This window comes from Myotis nattereri (genome assembly GCF_964212035.1).
Source record: "Myotis nattereri genome assembly, chromosome: 2".
NCBI lineage: Eukaryota > Metazoa > Chordata > Mammalia > Chiroptera > Vespertilionidae > Myotis > Myotis nattereri.
Genome location: NC_138076.1, coordinates 123290841 through 123311356, shown reverse-complemented (window position 1 = coordinate 123311356; position 20516 = coordinate 123290841). Strand labels below are relative to the sequence as shown.

Here is a 20516-nt window from a genome sequence, read left to right as displayed (position 1 = left end):
CAGGCCAATGGAAGTGAAAAAAAAGCCGGGGTAGCAATACTTATATCTGACAAATTAGATCTCAAAGTGAAGGACATAAAAAGAGATCAAGAAGGCCACTTCATAATACTAAAGGGAGCAGTCCAACAAGAAGAAATAACTCTGGTAAATATATATGCACCCAATATAGGAGCACCCAAATACGTAAGAAATCTTCTGGAGAAGATCAAGAGAGAGATTGACAGCAATACAATCATAGTAGGGGACCTTAACACCCCATTATCGCCACTGGACAAATCCTCTAAACAGAAACTCAGCAAAGAAACATCAATCCTAAATGACTCACTAGATCAGATGGAATTAATTGTCATGTTCAGAACATTTCACCCCAAAGCCACAGAATATACATTCTCCTCAGGTGCACATTTGTCATCTTCAAAGATAGACCATATATTGGGTCACAGACAAAGTCTCTTCAAATTCAAGAAAATTGAAATCATATCAAGCATCTTCTCAGACCACAAAGGCATAAAACTGGAAATCAACTACAACAAAAACAATCCAAAAAAATCAAACACATGGAGACTAAATAGCATGCTATTAAACAACGACTGGGTCACCAGTGAGATCAAAGAAGAAATAAAAAACATCATGGCAACGAATGACAATGAAAACACGACAATCCAAAACCTATGGGACACAGCAAAAGCAGTCTTGAGAGGGAAGTTCATAGCTCTACAAGCCTACTGCAAGAAACAAGAAACAATGAGAATAAATGACCTAACTCTACAACTCGAAGAATTAGAAAGAGAGCAACAAAAAAAGCCCACTGTAAGCAGAAGGAAGGAAATAACAAAGATCAGAGCGGAGATAAACGACATAGAGACCAAAAAAACAATACAAAAGATCAACAAAACCAAGAGCTGGTTCTTTGAAAGGATAAACAAGATTGATACACCTCTAGCCAGGCTCACCAAGAAACAAAGAGAGAGGACCCAAATAAACAAAATCAGAAATGAAAGAGGAGAAATAACAACAGACCCCATAGAAATACAAAGGATTGTTAGAAAATACTATGAACAACTCTACTCCAACACACTAGACAACCTGGAGGAAATGGACATATTCCTAGATAAATACAACCTTCCAAAACTTAACCAGGAAGAATCTAAAAATCTCAATAGGCCAATAACTATGGAGGAAATCGAAGCAGTAATCAAAAAGCTTCCAGCAAACAAAAGCCCGGGGCCAGATGGCTTCACAGGGGAGTTTTACCAAACATTCAAGGAAGACCTAAAACCTATCCTCCTCAGACTATGTCGAAAGATCCAAGAGGAAGGAACACTTCCCAGCTCATTCTATGAAGCCAACATCACCCTAATCCCAAAACCAGATAAAGACAATACAATGAAAGAGAATTATAGGTCAATATCCCTCATGAACATAGATGCCAAAATCCTCAACAAAATCCTAGCAAATTGGATCCAGCAGTACATCAAAAAGATCATACACCATGACCAAGTAGCATTTATCCCAGGGATGCAAGGATGGTACAATATCCGCAAATCAATAAACGTGATACATCACATAAACAAATTGAGAGAAAAAAACCACATAGTCATATCAATTGATGCGGAAAAAGCATTTGACAAAATCCAACACCCTTTCTTGATAAAAACTCTCAGCAAGATAGGAATTGAGGGGTCATACCTCAACATAATAAAAGCCATATATGACAAACCCACAGCCAACATCATAATCAATGGGCAAAAACTAAAACCATTCCCCCTAAAAACAGGAACAAGACAGGGATGCCCCCTCTCACCACTCCTGTTCAACATAGTACTGGAAGTACTAGCCATTGCGATCAGACACGAAGAAGAAATAAAAGGCATCCAGATTGGAAAAGAAGAAGTAAAACTGTCCTTATTTGCAGATGACATGATACTGTACATACAGAACCCTAAAGACTCCATCAAAAAATTATTAGACTTGCCGAAACCGGTTTGGCTCAGTGGATGGGGCGTCGGCCTGCGGACTGAGGGGTCCCAGGTTCGATTCCGGTCAAGGGCATGTACCTGGGTTGCGGGCACTTCCCCAGTGGGAGATGTGCAGGAGGCAGCTGATCGATGTTTCTCTCTCATCGATGTTTCTAACTCTCTATCTCTCTCCCTTCTCTCTGTAAAAAAATCAATAAAATATATTAAAAAAAATTATTAGACTTAATAAATGAATTCGGCAATGTAGCAGGATACAAAATTAATGCTAAGAAATCCATGGCATTTCTTTACACCAATAGTGAACTTACAGAAAGTGAAACTACAGAAGCAATCCCATTTACCATTGCACCAAAAAAATTAAAATACCTAGGAATAAACTTAACTAAGGAGGTAAAAGACTTATATGCTGAAAACTACAGGACACTGAAAAAAGAGATAGAGGAAGACATAAACAGATGGAAGAATATACCGTGTTCATGGATTGGTAGAATCAACATCATCAAAATGTCCATACTACCCAAAGCAATTTATAGATTCAATGCAATCCCCATTAAATTACCAACGGCATATTTCACAAATCTAGAACGAACGTTCCAAAAATTCATCTGGAATAAAAAAAGACCCCGAATAGCTGCAGCAATCCTGAGAAAACACAAAGTAGGTGGGATCTCAATACCAGATATCAAACTGTATTACAAAGCCACTGTTCTTAAAACAGCTTGGTACTGGCACAAGAACAGACATATAGATCAATGGAATAGAATAGAGAGCCCAGAAATCGACCCAAACCACTATGCCCAATTAATATTCGACAAAGGAGGCAAGAGCATTCAATGGAGTCAAGACAGTCTTTTCAATAAATGGTGTTGGGAAAATTGGACAGATACATGCAAAAGGATGAAACTAGATCACCAACTCACACCATACACAAAAATAAACTCAAAATGGATAAAAGACTTAAACGTAAGACGGGAAACCATAAAAATACTAGAGGAATCCACAGGCAGCGAAATCGCAAACATATGTCGAAGAAATTTCTTCTCTGATAATGCTCCTAGGGCAATGGAAACTAAAGAGAAAATAAACAAATGGGACTACATCAAAATAAAAAGCTTTTGCACAGCAAAGGAAACCATCAAAAAAACCAGAAGGCCCACTACATGGGAGAACATATTTACCAATGATACGACCGATAAGGGTTTAATTTCCAACATATACAGGGATCTCATGAAACTTAACAAAAGGAAGATAAACAATCCAATAAAAAAATGGGCAACGGACCTAGATAGACACTTTTCGAAAGAGGACATACAGAAGGCAGAAAGACATATGAAAACCTGCTCAAAGTCACTAATTATACGAGAGATGCAAATCAAAACGACAATGCGTTATCATCTCCCACCTGTCAGAATGGCTATCATCAACAAATCAACAAACAACAAGTGTTGGAGAGGATGTGGAGAAAAAGGAACCCTTCTGCACTGCTGGTGGGAATGCAGACTGGTTGCAGCCACTGTGGAGAACAGTATTGGAGCTACCTCAGAAGACTAAAAATGGAACTCCCATTTGACCCTGTGATCCCACTCCTAGGAATATATCCCAAGAAACCAGAAACGCCAATTAGAAAGGATATATGCATCCCTATGTTCATAGCAGCACAATTCACCATAGCTAAGATTTGGAAACAGCCTAAGTGCCCATCAGCAGATGAGTGGATTAGAAAACTGTGGTACATATACACAATGGAATACTATGCTGCGGTTAAAAAAAAGGAACTCTTGCCTTTTGCAACAGCATGGATGGAACTGGAGAGCATTATGCTAAGTGAAATAAGCCAGTCAGAGAAAGATAAATACCACATGATCTCACTCATTTGTGGACTATAGAGAACAACATAGACTGATGAAAAAGGACAGACCCAAAGACTGAGAAACAGCGATCAGGCTATCAATCCCCAGAAGGAAAGTAGGGGAGGGCGGGGGTAAGGGGAAGAGATCAACAGAAGGACTTGTATACATGTATATAAGCCAAACCAATGGACATGGATAATGGGGGGATGGGAGCATGAGTTTGTGTGTGGGGGGGAGGATGGGGGTTAAAGGGGGGGATGAGGACACATTTGTAATACCTTAACTAATAATAAAAAAAATTAAAAAAAAAGAAAAGAAAAAGTCTATCATAGTGGCTTAAATAAAAATTCAAATAATTCAAAAAAAAATTGAAATGTCATTCCTTTGGCTGGCTTACGATCCCAGTTTTCTGGAATGCCTGTGATGTTCTTTTTCTGTTGCTGGGACTGAAGGCCCCTCTACAGGCCAGACCCTGTTAACTCCCAGGGACTAATCAGATTGGTTTAATCCATCGTACCATTCAGGGTGGAATGTGGGTGTAGCTGTATTCCTTGCCTGGGGGCTGGAGGGAGGAGTTATATCTTCAGGAGAAAATGGCTGCCCCAGTTTTGGGCTCAGATGTGACTCAGCACTCAGTTTGCTGCCACCTCTCCTGGACCCGCTTCTCTCCCCAGCCTCTCCCCAGATTCCACTGGTCTGCACCTTCTCCTGCTCCTCAGCACGGCTGAGTGTCTGTATCCAAAATGTCCTATGAAGAGGGTTCAGTGAAAACAAAGAAATGAAGGGACAGAACGGAACTGATAGCTGTGTCTCTAACTCCTCTCCCAGGAAAGCCACAGAATGTATCAGTTACTCAGCCTGCCCTTATCTCAGCCAATGGGAAAGCGGGGGAAACTAGCCCAAGGCCAAGAGAATGCTAGCCACCCCCCTGTCTTTGTGTAACCAGACCCTAGCTGCACCCTGCCCTTGCATCACTAGCCCCCGGCCCTCACTCAACCAACCAGAATCGGCCAAATCAGTGGTCAGAGTGTGCCCCCACCCCCGACCCCAAGCCCTATAAATTCTTTGTTCCCTTGGGACTCGGGGCTCTCTCTTGCATCCAGCAATGGAAGCGGGGGGAGGGGGGGGACCAAGTCCCGGGCTTGAATAAAAGACTCTATGCTTTTGCATCGGACTCAGCTCCCTGGTGGTCTGTCTTGGGGGATCTTGAAATCTGGGCATAACAAACACCGGCCGCAGAAACGGGGAAGACTGAGTCTCTGTAAGCTGCTCTCTTACCGGCACTGCATGGTCTGGTCAGTGCTTCAGGCTGCTCCCTTTAGGCTCAGTCCTCCGTAATTATGGAACCCAGATCTCAAATCCCCCAGCCCCAACAGTCCTGAGGATTTCCTTTCCCCAGTCAGGGGCTGTGCCTGTCCCAAGGGATGCGGCTGGGTGCCGCGAGGTCTCCCTCTGACCCCCTGGGCTCAGAGATCTGGCAAACTTTCCTGACCAGATCCCTGGTTTTTACCTTTCCAGGGGAACTCTGCCCTTCCCAGCTGCAAACTGTCTCACCAGCTGAGTATACTTTGCCAATTTGGGGTAGATGTTATTTGTTTCAGCTGCTCATTCTATTTGCTCTGGGACAAGCCTTGGGATGCATCTGCCTATTCTGCCACCATCTTGTCTCCTCTTGTGTAACCTCTTTTTTAAAAATATTTTTTTATTGATTTATGAGAGAGAGGAAGGGAGGGAGAGAAGGAAGGAGGGAGGCAGGAGGGAGATATGGAGGAAGGAAGGGAGGGAGGGAGAGAGAGAGAGAGAAACATGAATGTGAGAGAGAAACACCAATCAGCTGCCTCCTGCACGCCCACCCCGACTGGGGATCGAGCCTGGAACCTGACCATGTGCCCTGACTGGGAATCAAACCAGTAACCTTAAGTGCCTGGGACAACACTCAAGCCAATGAGCCACATCAGCCAGGGCATGAAACCTCTTTTTTAAAACTTAATGTAGTATGAACATTTCCTTATGTCATTAAAAAGTATTTAAAAATTATTTTAATGAATTGCATCATGTATTTGAACTGAAATGTATCTATATACCATGAAATGTCGAGTATTTTGAAGTTTACTTATTGATAAACTAGAGGCCAGGCACACAAAATTTATGCATGGGTACGTTCCCGAGGCCTGGCCTGTAGTCAACACCATCTTCTCAGCTGCCCGCAGCCAGCCCCACCACACACCCCCGGTTCCCAGTTCGCCATCAGGTGATCAGTGCCTGATGGCTAGGGGATGGGACTGAGAGGTAGGCTGTTCCCGCTGGCTCTTTATCCCTGCCCCTGCCACAGGTGGCCATCGGGCGATGGGAGCCGGCTGGCCAGGGAAAGGGACCAAGAGGTGGTCAGTGCGCCTCATAGTGACTGGTCCAGCGGTTATTCTGGTCATTCTGCCCTTAGAGTCAATTTGCATATTACCCTATTATTATATAGGACAATGTCATAATGAACATGTATTTGTATATATATCCTTGTGCATAATTTAGATTAAAAATAAGATTAAAAAATAGTTCATTTACTCATTTTTTCTCTCAACAGATATTTATTGATTAACTGTTTTGTGCCATTTCTCTCAGGAGTCAACATTGTGGGGAGGGGCTTTTCATTTCACCTTAAGTTCTTTAGATATGAGCTGATTGGTCAGTTACAAGTTGGGCATTCTAGGCTTGGTTGCTAAGATACGAATATTTCTCAACAGTTTAACAGTCATTTCAGGAGACATTTCTGTGTTGTCTGACTGCTTTCTCATAGTGCTACTTGCGCATTTGGTGTTGGTGAGAGAATAGAAATAGGCTCAGCCCTGGAGCAGAGGTGAGTTTGAACGTGAGAAATAAAGTTGGACAGTGGCTGTGTCAGAAGAGCAAAGGGATGGATTCAAGGGGTATTTCCTAAGTACAATTTTCTGTTCTTGAAGGGCTGTGGATGATTCGAGAGAGAAGGAGTAAGACTCAAGCACTGCCTAGCCACAGAAATTAAGTTTGAATGGAGAGCAGATACTAAGTTCAATGTGGGATGTACTCAGTTTGAAGAACTGTAAGAAATTAGGAATTCTAAAATATAGAGATAAAGGTTTGCAATTCAAACAAGTCTGGATATATATATATTCAAAAATTTTAAACATTCATTCTGACTATATTTTTCTAGCAATGGTTAAATTTCATTAATTCTCCATATTTATTCTGAACAAGCTAAGGGTCTCCAACCCCTTAATTGCCCTGTAATTCACCTTGATCCCCTTTTCTGTTGTGTTGGCTAATGTTTTAGTTCTATCACAACTTAAATTCTCTCAAATTAGGTGATTATTACTATATTTTGACAGTTAATAACTTATTTAAATTTGCCAACTTCCTAGTCAGGGTCCTAATAGAAAACAGATTACATACTCAAATTAGGACAATTCCAGGAGAGTTTAACAAATAAATTAATTAAAGCAGCTTTATCTAATGGGTATGTATGGGTAGAGATGAAGAAACCCACAAGAGGCAGTTTAATGTGCCAGAGCTTGTAACAACCAGACTTTTAGCACTGCTAGGCCTGAAGGGATTTGGGAAAGGAGCAGTCGTCGAAACCTGAAAGAAGAGATGTATGTACGGGGTTATCTTGAGAGAAGCGGTGGCCTCAGAGAATTAACATAGTGCATTTCATCAACATCATGAAATCGTAGTGATATAGTAACTCAGGGAAAGTTCCTCATATGTTTCTCATTCAGATAGTTTCAGCAATTTATATGCATTATGGGGGCATCAGTGTTACTCCATCTGTCGTCCTCACTCTCTGTTTCTTTTTCCCAAGCCAAGGATCATCATGCCAGGAGGAACCATGAGACCATACTCTCTGACATGACCATCCTCCCTCTCTGCAGTGTCCTATTGGGGCTTTTCATTGGCAAAACTCAATTGCAAGCAAGAGAATAAGGGAACTTACTTGATGTAGTCCATACTGGGCAGCCTCCACGACACTTAGAGTGGAGCAGGGTGTAGGGAAGATTTGGAGAGCCAAGAGAAGATATTCAGGGTGCCATGTGTTTTTACTAATTCTTTGTCCATAATTTCTCACATCCCAGTACTCCTTTCCAGGTTTATTTTATTCCTTGGTGAAGAAAATATATTAGAATTTTTTCAATGAGGGCTTATGAGTAATACATGTCTTAGTATATCTGAAAATGTATTCATTTTGCCTTCACTCTTGAATGTTATAGCTGAGGATAAGTTTCTAGACTGATATTTTCCTTCAAAACTTGGAGGCTATTATTGCATTGTTTCATCTACTATTGCTGATGAGAAATCTGCCATTGGTCTGTTATCTCCTCTGGGGTTCTTTTTTTTTCCTCTGAACTTTTTATGATTCTCTCACTTTCCTTGATCTTTTATCTTATTCCAATGTCTCCAGGTATGAATTTATTTTTATCCTGTGAAAGACTTGGTGTGCTTTTTCAATCTGAGGATTCATATCTTTAATTGTGAAAGATTCTCAGCCATTATTGCTATTACCTTCTGGCCATTCACTCTATTTTTTTGAATTCCCATTACGCATCTATTGGAGTTTTTCATGCTATCTTTCATCTCTCTCAACATTTTTCTTCATCTCTCTATATCTGTGCTATGTTATGAGTCACTTTAGTCTACTTTCCAATTCACGAATTCACTCCTCTGCTGTGTCTAGTGTACTATGAAATCTTTCTACTGAGGTGTTTAATTCATCTCGATGTTTTTCTTTTCTGTATCTGTCATGTAAAAATGTAACTGCTGACCTGGCTGGGTGGCTCAGTTGGTTGGAGCATTGTCCTGTACACCAAAAGGTGTGGGTTTGATTCCCATTTAGGGCACATAACTAGGTTGGGGATTCACTCCTAGGTTGGGGTTTATGTACAGGAGGCAACTGATTGATGTTTCTCTCTCACATTGATGTTTCTCTCTCTCACTTCTTTTTCTCTAAATCAATAAACATATACTCAGAGGAGGATAAAAATTAAAAATATATATTTTTGTTGTTAAATAAACATTGAAAAACATACATGAGCCAATTGTGTAGACCTCAATTATTTATCACAAAGAAGATATCAGTGTTACCACCATCTAGGTCAGGGGTCCTCAAACTACGGCCCGCGGGCCACATGCGGCCCACCGAAAACATTTATCTGACGCTCTATCCACTGAGCCAAACTGCTTAGGGCTGAATTATTCTCTCTTATCATTGATGTTTCTAGCTCTCCCTCCCTCTCCCTTCATCTCTGAACTCAATAAAATATATATTTAAATTTAAAAAAAGATGTGATCCAAAGGGCAGGCTGAGATCCTAAAAGGTGATACCTAATAACACGTATCCAATCTCTTAGGATTCTCATATTGATTTTTATTGTACTAAGTTTTCACATGAAGAATAGAGTCTCCAGGATTTAATGAATTGCCAACGGATATATTGCTAGTGAAGGGCAAAGTCATAATCAGCAACCACACTGGTCTCTTCTGGTTTTTCATTATTTCTTGCATGATTTCATCATACTATGTTACCCACTTTTGAAGAAAAACATACCCAATTCCAGCAAGAGAGAAACAGTTCCCCTCTACTAACCCTCTTTATTCCTTAGAGAGATATTTAGAGCTATGGCAGTTTCCTCAGCTAACTCGAAAGGGGAGTTGAGCCAGTATATCTCAAAAGAAGACATCGAGAAATTTATGATGGCACTCAAAGTTGGAGGTCAGGTGAGGACATCTCAGACATCTTCCTGGCACTGGCCCCAGGGTGGAACCACCTCCATAAAGGTAGCTGGTTGGGTGCATACCCATTCTGTCAGGAGAGGGGCAAGTATTTCCAGTCAGCAGAGCACTACTCGGCTCAGTCCCTTCACAGCTCCAGGTCAGGTTCCCATGTCCCTAGGTTAACCCATAAACTTCTCCACCTACTTCCCCCCAAACCTGGGTCCAGCTTTAATCTTCTCTCTAGACTCAGTCCTCCTCTTCCTTTCTCTACCATGGATCATTATTCTCTTTCTTTCTTTCTTTTAACCCTCCATCCTTCAACCTTCCTTTCTTCTTGAATCCCTTCTCTCCTCTAGATGTCAGAAGATGATATCATAAAGACCCTCAAATTACTGGAAGTCAAAATTCTAAATACTAAGATGCCTAATACATTCTGCCGGAAAATTACAGGTGTCCTTATCAACTACCTGAGGAGAATGGTGAGGAGCTCATGCCTGTGGGTTGGGGGCTATGGGGAAAGAAAGGATTCCAGATCTAAAGCCAGGAGTTCCTTTCTGGTGGGTGATGACATTTTGAAGTTAAGTAGTATTTGGGAGATGAGTACCTCAAGTTTCTAAACAGTTTCCTAGAGCGTATGTTTTATACCCTGAACATGTCTCAAGAACTGTGACCTAAAAGTTAAAGTAATGAAGTAAGGAGGTAAGGTGAAAGAAGTGAGATGGAAAGAGGGAAACGGATTTAGGCTTTGGGCCTCAAAATCTAAGCTGTCCTAATCCTCCTCCTGGGATATCTTAGGCAGTCACACCTTTGCTGTTGCAACTCAGCTAATCACCTCAATTTATTTACTAACCTATTTAAATCCACCCACTTGCCTGCTAGCCCAACTTTGGACTGAACATTCATGACCACTACCTATTCATCTATTCAGATACTTTTATACTTAATTTTCCTGGTACTGGGTAAATCTGGTTTCTGATTTTCTTGGTTAACTGTCTACATGCAAGGTGTCTTCCAGTTTACCTGCCTTCTTTGGCACACCTGTTTACTGATCAAGACCTGACCCTTCAAGAAATTTTCAAAGTTACCTCCATAATGTACCCAACTCTGTTATGACGGTTCACTTGTTGCTTCAGGGAAGGCTCTGTGCTCTGGAAATGCCAAGCCCCATTCCCACCCCAACACAAGCCCAGAGACTTTGCAGAGTGTTTCATTTCCTGCACTCTTGCACACTCTAGGAAGCTCTTGCCTTCTATCATGGGAAAGGTGTATGTTGAATGGGGTAGTAGGATGAGATAGGATAGTTACTGCCCTCTAGATAGAGGAGAACCACTTACTGAGCAAAGCCAATTCTCAGAAGCTGAGGGACTCATCTTGGAGATTAGTCTTGGAACACTGAGTCTTTCTTTTTCCAGGAGACAAAGGAAGAAATGGAAAAGGCATTCACTGCGGTCCTAATGGCTCTGGGGTCACATTTTCCAGAAGTGATCATTGTCAAGCTATGGGACAGACCAAATACACACTGTCTGCCCCCAAGGAGCCTCATGGTTGCAGTGGGGAAGATCATCCTTTCCAAAGGTATTGCTCCCCCGGATGGAAGAATTTGTCTGAGAAAGGAACAGGGGCAACAGGCCTTGGGGTGCTGTATGGAATTTAGAGTATAGCTTTATTCTCCTTACTCCTTTCAGTGTACTAGTATATCTCTACTTAGTTTAGTCAAGGGTGTGTGTGTACGGATGAGCGGGGCAAACTAGCTTCCCTGTGGGACCGATGGGAACTCAGGAGGGAGTTCCTGGAGACTAGGAGTGGCACAGGAGAGCATATTAAAAAGCACAGGAAACTGTGGGGCTGGAGGTGAGGCTTGGAGAACTAGTGGGAAGGCTGAATAGAAAGCCCCCATTTAACACAGGTGAGAAAGGGCAAAAGAGAAGTGAGGAGTGCTTTGCTTAGGGGAAGCTGAAGTTTTGAATTTGATCAGAGGTTTGGAAGGTAATAATGTAGTAGGATGAGGCAGAGAATCACCACACAATCTCCATCCTGGTGGCTGTTGGTGACAGCATTAGTTCTCTTACCCATTGTATTCCCCTCCCTCAATCAAAAAGTGTTGAGGGAAAAATCAGGTCATCAGGCAAATGCCAGACCCTGCCCTTTCTTTGCCACTTGGACCTTGGGCCAGAGAGATATTGGGGGAAGTCAGCTGGCCTTCTGGGCATTAGGTTCAAAATGACAAGGCTTATGGTTTGGGCTGCATAGCAAACTCAGAGGACACAGCACAGAAGCTGGAAATGTGTCTCTTGATCTAATCAGGGCAAATGTTCTCACTTTACAATACTGAGAAGGCCTCCAGCAGCATAGCTCTTTGCTTCATAAAGGTCCTTGGAAGGGAGTGTGCATGTGTAGGGTGTGGTAATACCTTGCATCTGCATGCTGTGCTAGCATCCATTATGGAGCTTCATTTTCCCAACAGCCCTCTGAGGTGGGCTCATTAGGAACTGTAGTCCTATTTAACACCTCAGGACATGGAAACTAGCATAAATTAAGTATCTTACTCTGGGTTACCCAGACACTTTGGAGGCAGAGCTAGGATCTGAACCCAAACATCCTGGTCTCTTATTAGATTCTGTACACTAAGGCGGGAGGCTCCTTTCCTTGGGATAGGGATGTTTTTCTTTTACTCTCCCTCCCAGATACAGTTTCCTATGTTGGTTCTATATGGAGATCTATCCAGCCTCTTCTGAAGTTGGCCCAAGAGGAGAATGACATGTTGGCGATATGTCATGGTAAGGGTCAGGAGGGTCTGGGGAAAGGCTTAATTGGAATCCGGGAGGGAGGAAAGAAGGCCAGGAAGAGACTGGGTCCCTCTGAAGTTGGACCCCATAAGTCTATGGAAAGTGCAGATGATTGCTGAGAGCAGGCCAGGTATGAGTAGATGCTGTTCTCCATCTGACCTTTCTTGGCCTGGTTTGGGGCAAGGAGCAAACTTGATAGGGAGGCTGTAGGTGTTGACCGCCTTTCTCTTTCACTTTCCCTGCCTATCCTGGAACTAGGTGAGGTCAGAAAGGAACGATAGTTGGGGAGGTGGTGGGCAGGTGGGTCCTTCCCAGAACAGGACCCCCAAAGCCCTTTTTGGGTTGGGGAGGAGAGGACTGTACATATAGGTGTGCATGCTTTACTTTGTGGAATGGGAAAGGTGATGGGCAGCTCTAACTCCCTTCCCTCCGTACAGTATTCTACGGATTGGTTGTCAGTGCCCAGAAACACCTGGATCCCTGGGATGATAAGGTGATGGACTTTAGTCAAAGGGAAATGTCCATGAAGGCCTACATCACCTTCCGCATCTTCCTCAACCGTTGGTCTTTGAACAGCACGGACAAGGTGGGAGTGGGAGATTACAGGGGATGGGTGGATGGGCTGAAGGAGTAAGGCTTGAGCCAAAGTTAGGCTCAAGTTTGTCCACTTGCTGGTAGAAGGGTCTTCTGGGAGAGCAGGTGTTCCTCCTCAGGCTCCTCTTACCATGCTCCAGAAAAACATAGAGTAAAAAAACACGGCACTGTCCATTCACTTATTTGTTAAGTGTGCAATTTACATTTATTGATTAGTCTCATTTGCCAGGCATGATGCTAGGACCTGGTCATACAAAGATGAATAAAGCCCAACCCCTGAGTGTTTGTCTTCCTCATCCTATTGCTGATGCAAGTTTGTATATCTCTGTAGGCACAGGTGACAGAGCAGGTTCTGCAGATAATGGGCCACCTTTTCTTCCTTATGTCACCAACCAAACTCAAGGACCAAGTGAACCGGTTAACACAATGGTTAATGATTTTGATGTCCACGAAAGTGACACCTTTCTACATTTCCCAGGTGATTGGGTTGTGCGTGAGAGGGAAATTTGACTCGTTCATGTATTTCATATTTATTGCGTAGTTAATGTTGGAGTGGGCAAAGCTTGGCCCATAGGTCAAATCCATTCTGAAACTTATTTTTGTAAGGAATGTTTTACTGGAACTCAGCCATGTCCATTTGTTGAATTCACCTCATGCTTTGAAACTCTCTGACTTCCTTGTCTCTGACCTTTAGAGCCAGCTTGAAAGGGCCTATGAGATAAGATCAAGCCTACCTGGAGTACCTCCCTATGTTAAAGTTAACCAGTGTGGGACCTTACTTATGAAGGGTGTCCCAAAATTCACGCAAGAAGTAATTTTGATAGAAAACACAGGTTTATAATTAAAAATTTTAATCTTTTTATTGATTCATAAAGTATACAGTATAAGGTTATGTATAGAATAGCATATTGGGTAAATGGCTTCTCGAAATGTCCAATTCTTGACTACAGTGCCGAATTGATGTCCTTGGACTCTCAGCTACACTCTCACAAAGTGCTTTGATGTTTTGTGTTGAACGACTTGTTGAAGGATGGCCAGAGTGTTTAAGATCACTAATTGATCCAGTCTGTCTAAATTTTTTAATTAATCTCTTCACAGTTGATGAAGTAAAATCACTATTCCGACCATATTTTGCACAAAAATTGCTAACTGTAGCTGCCAAAGCTTCATTATTTTTATAATATTGCTCAACAATGAAAACGTGTTGTTCTTTTGTGGAGTGCTCCATTTTTAATAACCCTGAACTGTCAGCTGTCACGCTATCTTTTTTTTTTCATTGGCAACACTTGACGGCACAAATGGCGTAAAATTCAAATCTTGGGTGAATTTTGGGACACCCTTTATCTGCAAAATCCTTTCACATCAACACCCAGCTTAGTGCTTGATTGAAAAACCAGGAGAAGTTGTGTGTACACCAGGGACCTGGGATTTTAAGGGCCATTTCAGAATTATGCCTGTGATAGAAATGTTATACACATATTAGGTATTTTTATGAACAGAGTTTCAAGAACCAGAACACAAATGTTCTGATTGTTGTTTCAGTTTTCCTTCTAATTCAATGGCATTTCTCAAACCGAGTTCCCCCAACTTCTAATGAGTATTTCACAAAAAGAAGGCGTGTTATTTAGTAAACTGGGTGAGAAATGTTGAGTTTAAAATTAAACAAATTTCTTACCTGTAGGACTTCTCTGAGTGTTCAATATGTGGGTTAGTCTGGTCCTCTAAGAAGCACATACCAACTTGGACTAGAGGTGCAAGAGAGTTATTGGAGGGACACCTGTGAGGAAAAAATAGGGAAGGAGCCAGAGGAGGCTGGGAGAGCCATCAGACTGAGGAGATGTTCTGACCATTGATAAGGAGAAGGAGAAGGGGGAAAGATGGGAGAGAAGGGAAGAAGAGAAAGTTTTACATTAGAGTGTCGTTCTAAGAAAGTTCAATGCTAACAGGGAATCAATGCCAACAGGGAGTCATTGAGCCAATGTTACCCATCAGAAAGTCCTACATCTTGCATATGTAGGCCTGCTTTAGTGGGCCTGCCATACTCAGTCATTGGCTGGAAGAAACCTTTGGGAATCTAGCCTCACTTTTAAACAGTGATGGATTTTAAAATAAAGAAGTTGGAGATGTCGTTCAATTATGCCCTCCAGAATAGGCATCTGAGAGGCCCATTTTTCATGGTTGCTCAACATGGTAGTATGCACTTGTAAATTTCCAACAGGAGATTTTTTTTCTTTTTAGTGCAACCCCCATTAGCATCAAGTTTTCAGGGATCACCATTTGTGGTCTACCATTGCACTACCACCTCACATGCACTTTCTTTGGTGTGTGAAGATTTGACCTTCCTCATGTATGTGCTCTGAGCTTTCTCCTTTAGTAGAGCAGCCAGTCTCTCATTTACTAGTACCTACCCTCCTGTCATGTGTCTGCATGTTGCCTCAGGTAAGGTCTGTGAACCTGGAGCAGAGGTTTGCTCTTTGAGGTCAGTTAGCCAGTTAGAGGATGAAATTTGTAACCTACCCGCTAGTCTGCAGATTGTGCAGGTAGAGATTGTACCCTACATTTTACGGACAGTGGAAATGTTTTGGCTACTTCCTCCTTCTCTCTCCTTCTCTATCACTCCAGGGGCTAGTGATTAAGAATCTGCTGGGGGCCAGCCCCAGCGGGTCCAGGGGTTCCCAAAGGTGTGGACGGAGTCGGCGAAGAATGTTTTACACGGAGACAGCGTTCAAAACTCTCTAGCTTTCCTTAGTCTCCGTGGATCTTCCCTGTGCCTGGCTGAGGCCACAGAGAGATCCCAAGGCAAGCTGAGCCTTTATTTTATAGTGAGAGGTAAACAAGGTAGTGGTTTCCATTAGTTACACAGTTCTTGTGAGTTTCACTTGTTTACACAGTTCTTGTGAGTTTCACTTGTTTTTGTTCTTGTGAGTTTCACTTGTTTACACCATGGTTATACTTCTTGCACTTCCTCAGCCCATTAGCTTCCCAGATAAGATCTAGGGAGTGTCACAAAGTCAAGCCTAATTATGCTAAGAGGACTGTGCCCTCTAAGCTGGGAATTGTTTGTGACTTTGCCTACAGGTCAGTCTGAGGCTTAACCCTATATCAGCTCCCTACATCTCACCCTTCTTTTATTTTTTAAGCTACTATAATGAGAGTTTTTAAGCTACCATAATGACAGTAAAACTTAAGCATCAAACTTAAACATCAAGAACAAAACTCTGGCTATTAAAGCAACAACAAAACAATGCCAATGCAAAACCCAAAACATTTTAAAACTTGAACATAACATTTTTAAAACTAGTAATAATAATAAAACAATGGCAATGCAAAACAGCAATAAGTGAGAAATCAAAGCACAGTAACATTTTTCTACCAAATGAAAGTTTCTTTTGCCAATTTACTCAAGAGTACTCTGACTTGGCTGAGAGAGTAGCTTCCATTTCTTGCTTTTCTACCATCTGCAGGGCCTCAGTTGTTAACTTCTTCAGCTGACCCCAAGTCAGTGATTTGGTTGTCCTTGTTGATCTGGCTAGCGGGCGATGTCACTGGTGACGGGCTTCCCGAAGTGTCACCATGTTGTACGGCTGGATCAAACGGTCCATCAGGGCCGTGTTTGATGATGGTGTCGGTGTCTGGGGAGGAGTCAACTGTGCCCTCTGGGTCGGCTGAAATGGATGATACTGGGGAGGAGGAGGATGAGGTGGAAATGGAGGGTAGTAGAGAGAAAAAGAAGAGAAAGCAAAAGAACTACAAGGCATGGAAGTGTTTTAAAAAAAGAGGAAGAAGAAAGTGAAGAAGGCAGCATCCTGACATAGCCCTTTCCTTCAGCTGCACCTTTCCCTGTGGTCCAAGGTAGAAATGGGAAACAAGTCCTGTTGCAGTGAGAGGGCAGCTGCTGTCAGCCAGTCTCTGTCTTTACCTGGGTCCCGATCTGAGCTGGGCCAAGTCTCTTTCTGTTCCCAATCTGAGCTGGGCCAAGTCTCTTTCTGTTATCTGGGTCCCGATCTGGGCTGGACATGGGAAGCGAGAAGCAGCCATGGGGGCAGGAGACCTTCCTCAGAAGGGGCGAGTGTTCAAGCCCCTGCACAATTGGGGGGGTGAGGATCTGTGCCCCACCTCTGTTGAACCCCAAGTTCTCTCCTACTGGCCCCCGGCTGTGCCTGTCTTAGGTTGCCCCACCCTGTGGAGTCTTACCCGTCGTTGACTACCAGCCATCTCTGGGCCAAGTAGGGTGATGTGAGGTTTAGTTCTGTCTCCTTGGTAGCCTATGCCCCTGTGGCCTCCATGCCCAGCAACTGCCTTGGGATCCCCTCGCCTGCTGGCGGGGCCCCGGCATTGATCACATATCTTGGGAAACCCAGGTTTCTTCTCCAGAGAGGGCCCAGCTTACACCATTGGGCGAGAGACAGATCCATGGTACCAGCCACCGTGACCTCAGCAAGAACAGAGAACTCAGGCAACAGCTGTGGGCCCGGGACAGGGATTTCTCAGCCCAGGATGTCGGGCTCTTGGTACAAGACAACTCCACATATGGGGCATATACCAGACACTCCCAGTCACAGCAGAAAAGGGAGGTGCCCTTCCTGGATCAGTAGGGTAGGGAGATTCTAGAAAAGGCTGTGTTCAGGAGAGCAGGAGAAAGGCCAAAGAACCAGCAAACAAGTAGTCAGATTTTTAAAAAAAGAAAAAGGAAAGGAGATGTGGGGCAAAGCTGGGACATAAGGACAGACAAATAGGAGGCACATGCGATCCTTCCAATGGACAGGTGGTTCCAGCTCAGGGCTGCTTGTTGTCTGACTCGTCCTCCTCCTGCTGGGTTAGACTTGGAAAACTTCAATTTAAAAAGAAATCTTTTTCTTTTACACTAAGTAATCTACAGGGTTACTTCCTGGATGTTGACTGATAGTGCCGCAAGGCCATGTATTACAAGTCAAAATCATTAAACATTTATTGTGACTGTACTTTCAGATTTGGTATTTTAACAGCAAATCATTAGAGTATCCTATAAATATTAGTGGAAAATATTTCAAAATTTTAAAATTTCTCCTTTTCATTAAATTTAAGATAATATGTTTAAACAGCATTCCCTTTCGGCTTATTCGCATATACAGAAGGATCATGGGAAGCCTTCGGTAACCTTTTTTAGAAGAATTTTACTTTACTAGGATTCAATTGCTTACAAAGATACTGGCTTCTTATAGTAGGTACAGTTAGTAAATTTAGTAAAATTTTATGTCTGATTCACGAGGTGCAAATGCTGTCCCACCTGCAGCCTAATTTAAAATGCAGCGGCAAGGAGCTTTTGCTATTTTAAATTGCATCTTAAAATTCTGCTGCATTTTAAGAAATATCAAACAAAATAACTTGATTTGCCCTCTCTTAGAGGCAAAAACTTAAAATATATTTATTAATTTATATTTGATAAATCTTTCCATGTGATTTCAAGTATATTAAATTGGCTTTATTAATAAATCTTTTAAGAAGAGAAAATAAACTTTTGAAAACATTCCAGGGCCCATGAAATGTCCCAAAGTCATTCCTTGGTTATAGTTTTGAAATCCAACTTGAAAGACCATCAAATATATATGTGTATATATGATTTAAAGATTATATACCTTTTATAATTATTAAGAGATATCAATTAAATTGAAACTGATCTTAGCATATAAAAATTTTGGTTGGGATCACAGAATTTACCCTCTTTTTTCAATCAGACAAATGTTGAAATTTTACTATAATTATATGATTTCTCCCAATTTATTTAACCAGAACTTTAAATTCTTAGCTGGCAAGTTAAATATTTAGCATTTCTCAATCAATAACATTTTTAAGAATAAACTTCAAAAATGCAAGACATAATCAACCAACAGATTTAATTCTGTCCTCTAGATTTTTCATGAGGCAGATTTAGCAATTTAGCAAACTCCCAAAGTCCTAGGCTGCCATTGCTCCCAAGGATGGGAAACTGGGAAGCAAGCCTGTCTTTAGAAGTTGCCACTGGCAGGAAATTTTTGGTCTACCTGCTTGTTCTGTTGGGGGAAGGGAGGCTAGCCCTTCCTCCATTAGAAATTGCCTTGGGAAGCCAGCCTTAATTAAAGAGTGTAGCCGTCTTTTACCTGGGCTACTTAGATTTTTATAATTAATATAGTTCAATAATTCTTGAGATTCAAATCCAAATTATTATTTTAAGGCATACTCTTTAGCAAATTTTTGTAACAGACAATTTTACTGAATTTCCTTTTCGGCCTTGAAGTTAACTTTTCAACACCCTTCATTAGCATTTAAAAACTGTTCTTTATTATGGAAATATACCAATCTTGTTGCTAGAATCTAGCCAGCATCTTTTTTCCTTTGGGTAAAATTTGCCATTTTTCTTGGGAAATAATCAGTCTTGGGTTTTATTCTGTACATTTGGAAAGAGATTTCAGCTCAAAACTCTATCTAAATGTCCAAAATCGGACGATGCGCACCTTAGTTCCAAGCCAGTTTCTCTTTACGCATGCACAGAAATCCCAGACGCATTTTTAAATTTTGTAAAACTTTTCAATCATGAGAAGAGTTTAAATTAGAATACTTGGGGAGGAGGCATCCATATTGGATCGCCATGTGCTCCCTTCTTCGCTTTCCCCACATCATGCTTTGGGGGAAGTTTCAGCAAATGACTCAGATGGCATATTTTTCCCAAAGTCATGCTTAATAGAAAAAGACATTTTAAATTTTTTTTCCTTTTTCGCTTTCCAAAGTTATGGCTAGCACCCAAGGTTATCTTGGCCAAACTTTGCACTTCCCGACATGTTCTCCGGTAATTTTTAAACAATACATTAAGTAATCTCATTGCGGGAGAGCTTATAGCTCTGCCCTCTCCTGCCACCTTTGAATCTCTCCACACCAGAGGCGGACTCAGCAGCAGGGTTTCATTTCTTATTATAGATTTTAGATTCCAAATACAAACTAAGATATTAATTTGAACAAGAAACCACATTGAAGTGACCATGGCACTCTTTCTTTCTTTTTTTTATTTTTCAAGTTTTGATTAACTTTTTGGCAAACTTTTAATATCTAATGTACCTCTTTCAAAAAAAAAAGGGTTATGTTCTATAGTAACATGCAAAAACTGTAAGAGATTACCTTCTGAAACTTTAACTCCTTAAGCATGCACATCAATAGTTTATCATAAAGTTTCTTACTTTTTTTTAAAAGCCGAATATACTTTTTTAAAGCCAAATCCTGCCCCGTTAGCCTGGTTAAGAAAACGTTCCCAGCCTACTTACAGATCTGGAGAGCTAACTTTGATGTGTTAAAACTAAGTAAAATGCATTTACTCAATCCAAAGCAGGCATTAAAAAGAAAACCCCCAAATGCTCCCTTATATCCATTTTAAGAGTAGGATTGGCACTTTCCGCTATTACCTGAGTCCTTATCTATCACCCCAGGGAGAGCTTGCCAATCCTGGACTTTCCCGGGGTGGAAAGGCTGCAGTGGGGTTAAGGATAAGGCTCCTTGGGCCTACCTTCTCCCATGCCTTTACATTTACCTTTCCAGCACCTTTCCTTCCTCAGAAAAGCATG

The 20516-nt window shown here is 41.8% G+C and overlaps 1 protein-coding gene across 1 annotated transcript in view; it reads left to right on the top strand.

The window, feature by feature from the left end:
• Positions 1-9472: 9472 nt before the first annotated feature.
• Positions 9473-20516, top strand: part of LOC308513845 (maestro heat-like repeat-containing protein family member 1) — a gene marked incomplete at both ends in the record, with an annotated part of 83774 nt that continues 72730 nt past the window's right edge. Inside the window, 5 exons of the mRNA XM_081083946.1 lie at positions 9473-9571; positions 9925-10047; positions 10981-11143; positions 12253-12345; positions 12792-12940. Of these exons, the coding sequence (XP_080940072.1) occupies positions 9473-9571; positions 9925-10047; positions 10981-11143; positions 12253-12345; positions 12792-12940 (627 nt within the window). The remainder of the gene's footprint in view (positions 9572-9924; positions 10048-10980; positions 11144-12252; positions 12346-12791; positions 12941-20516) is intronic.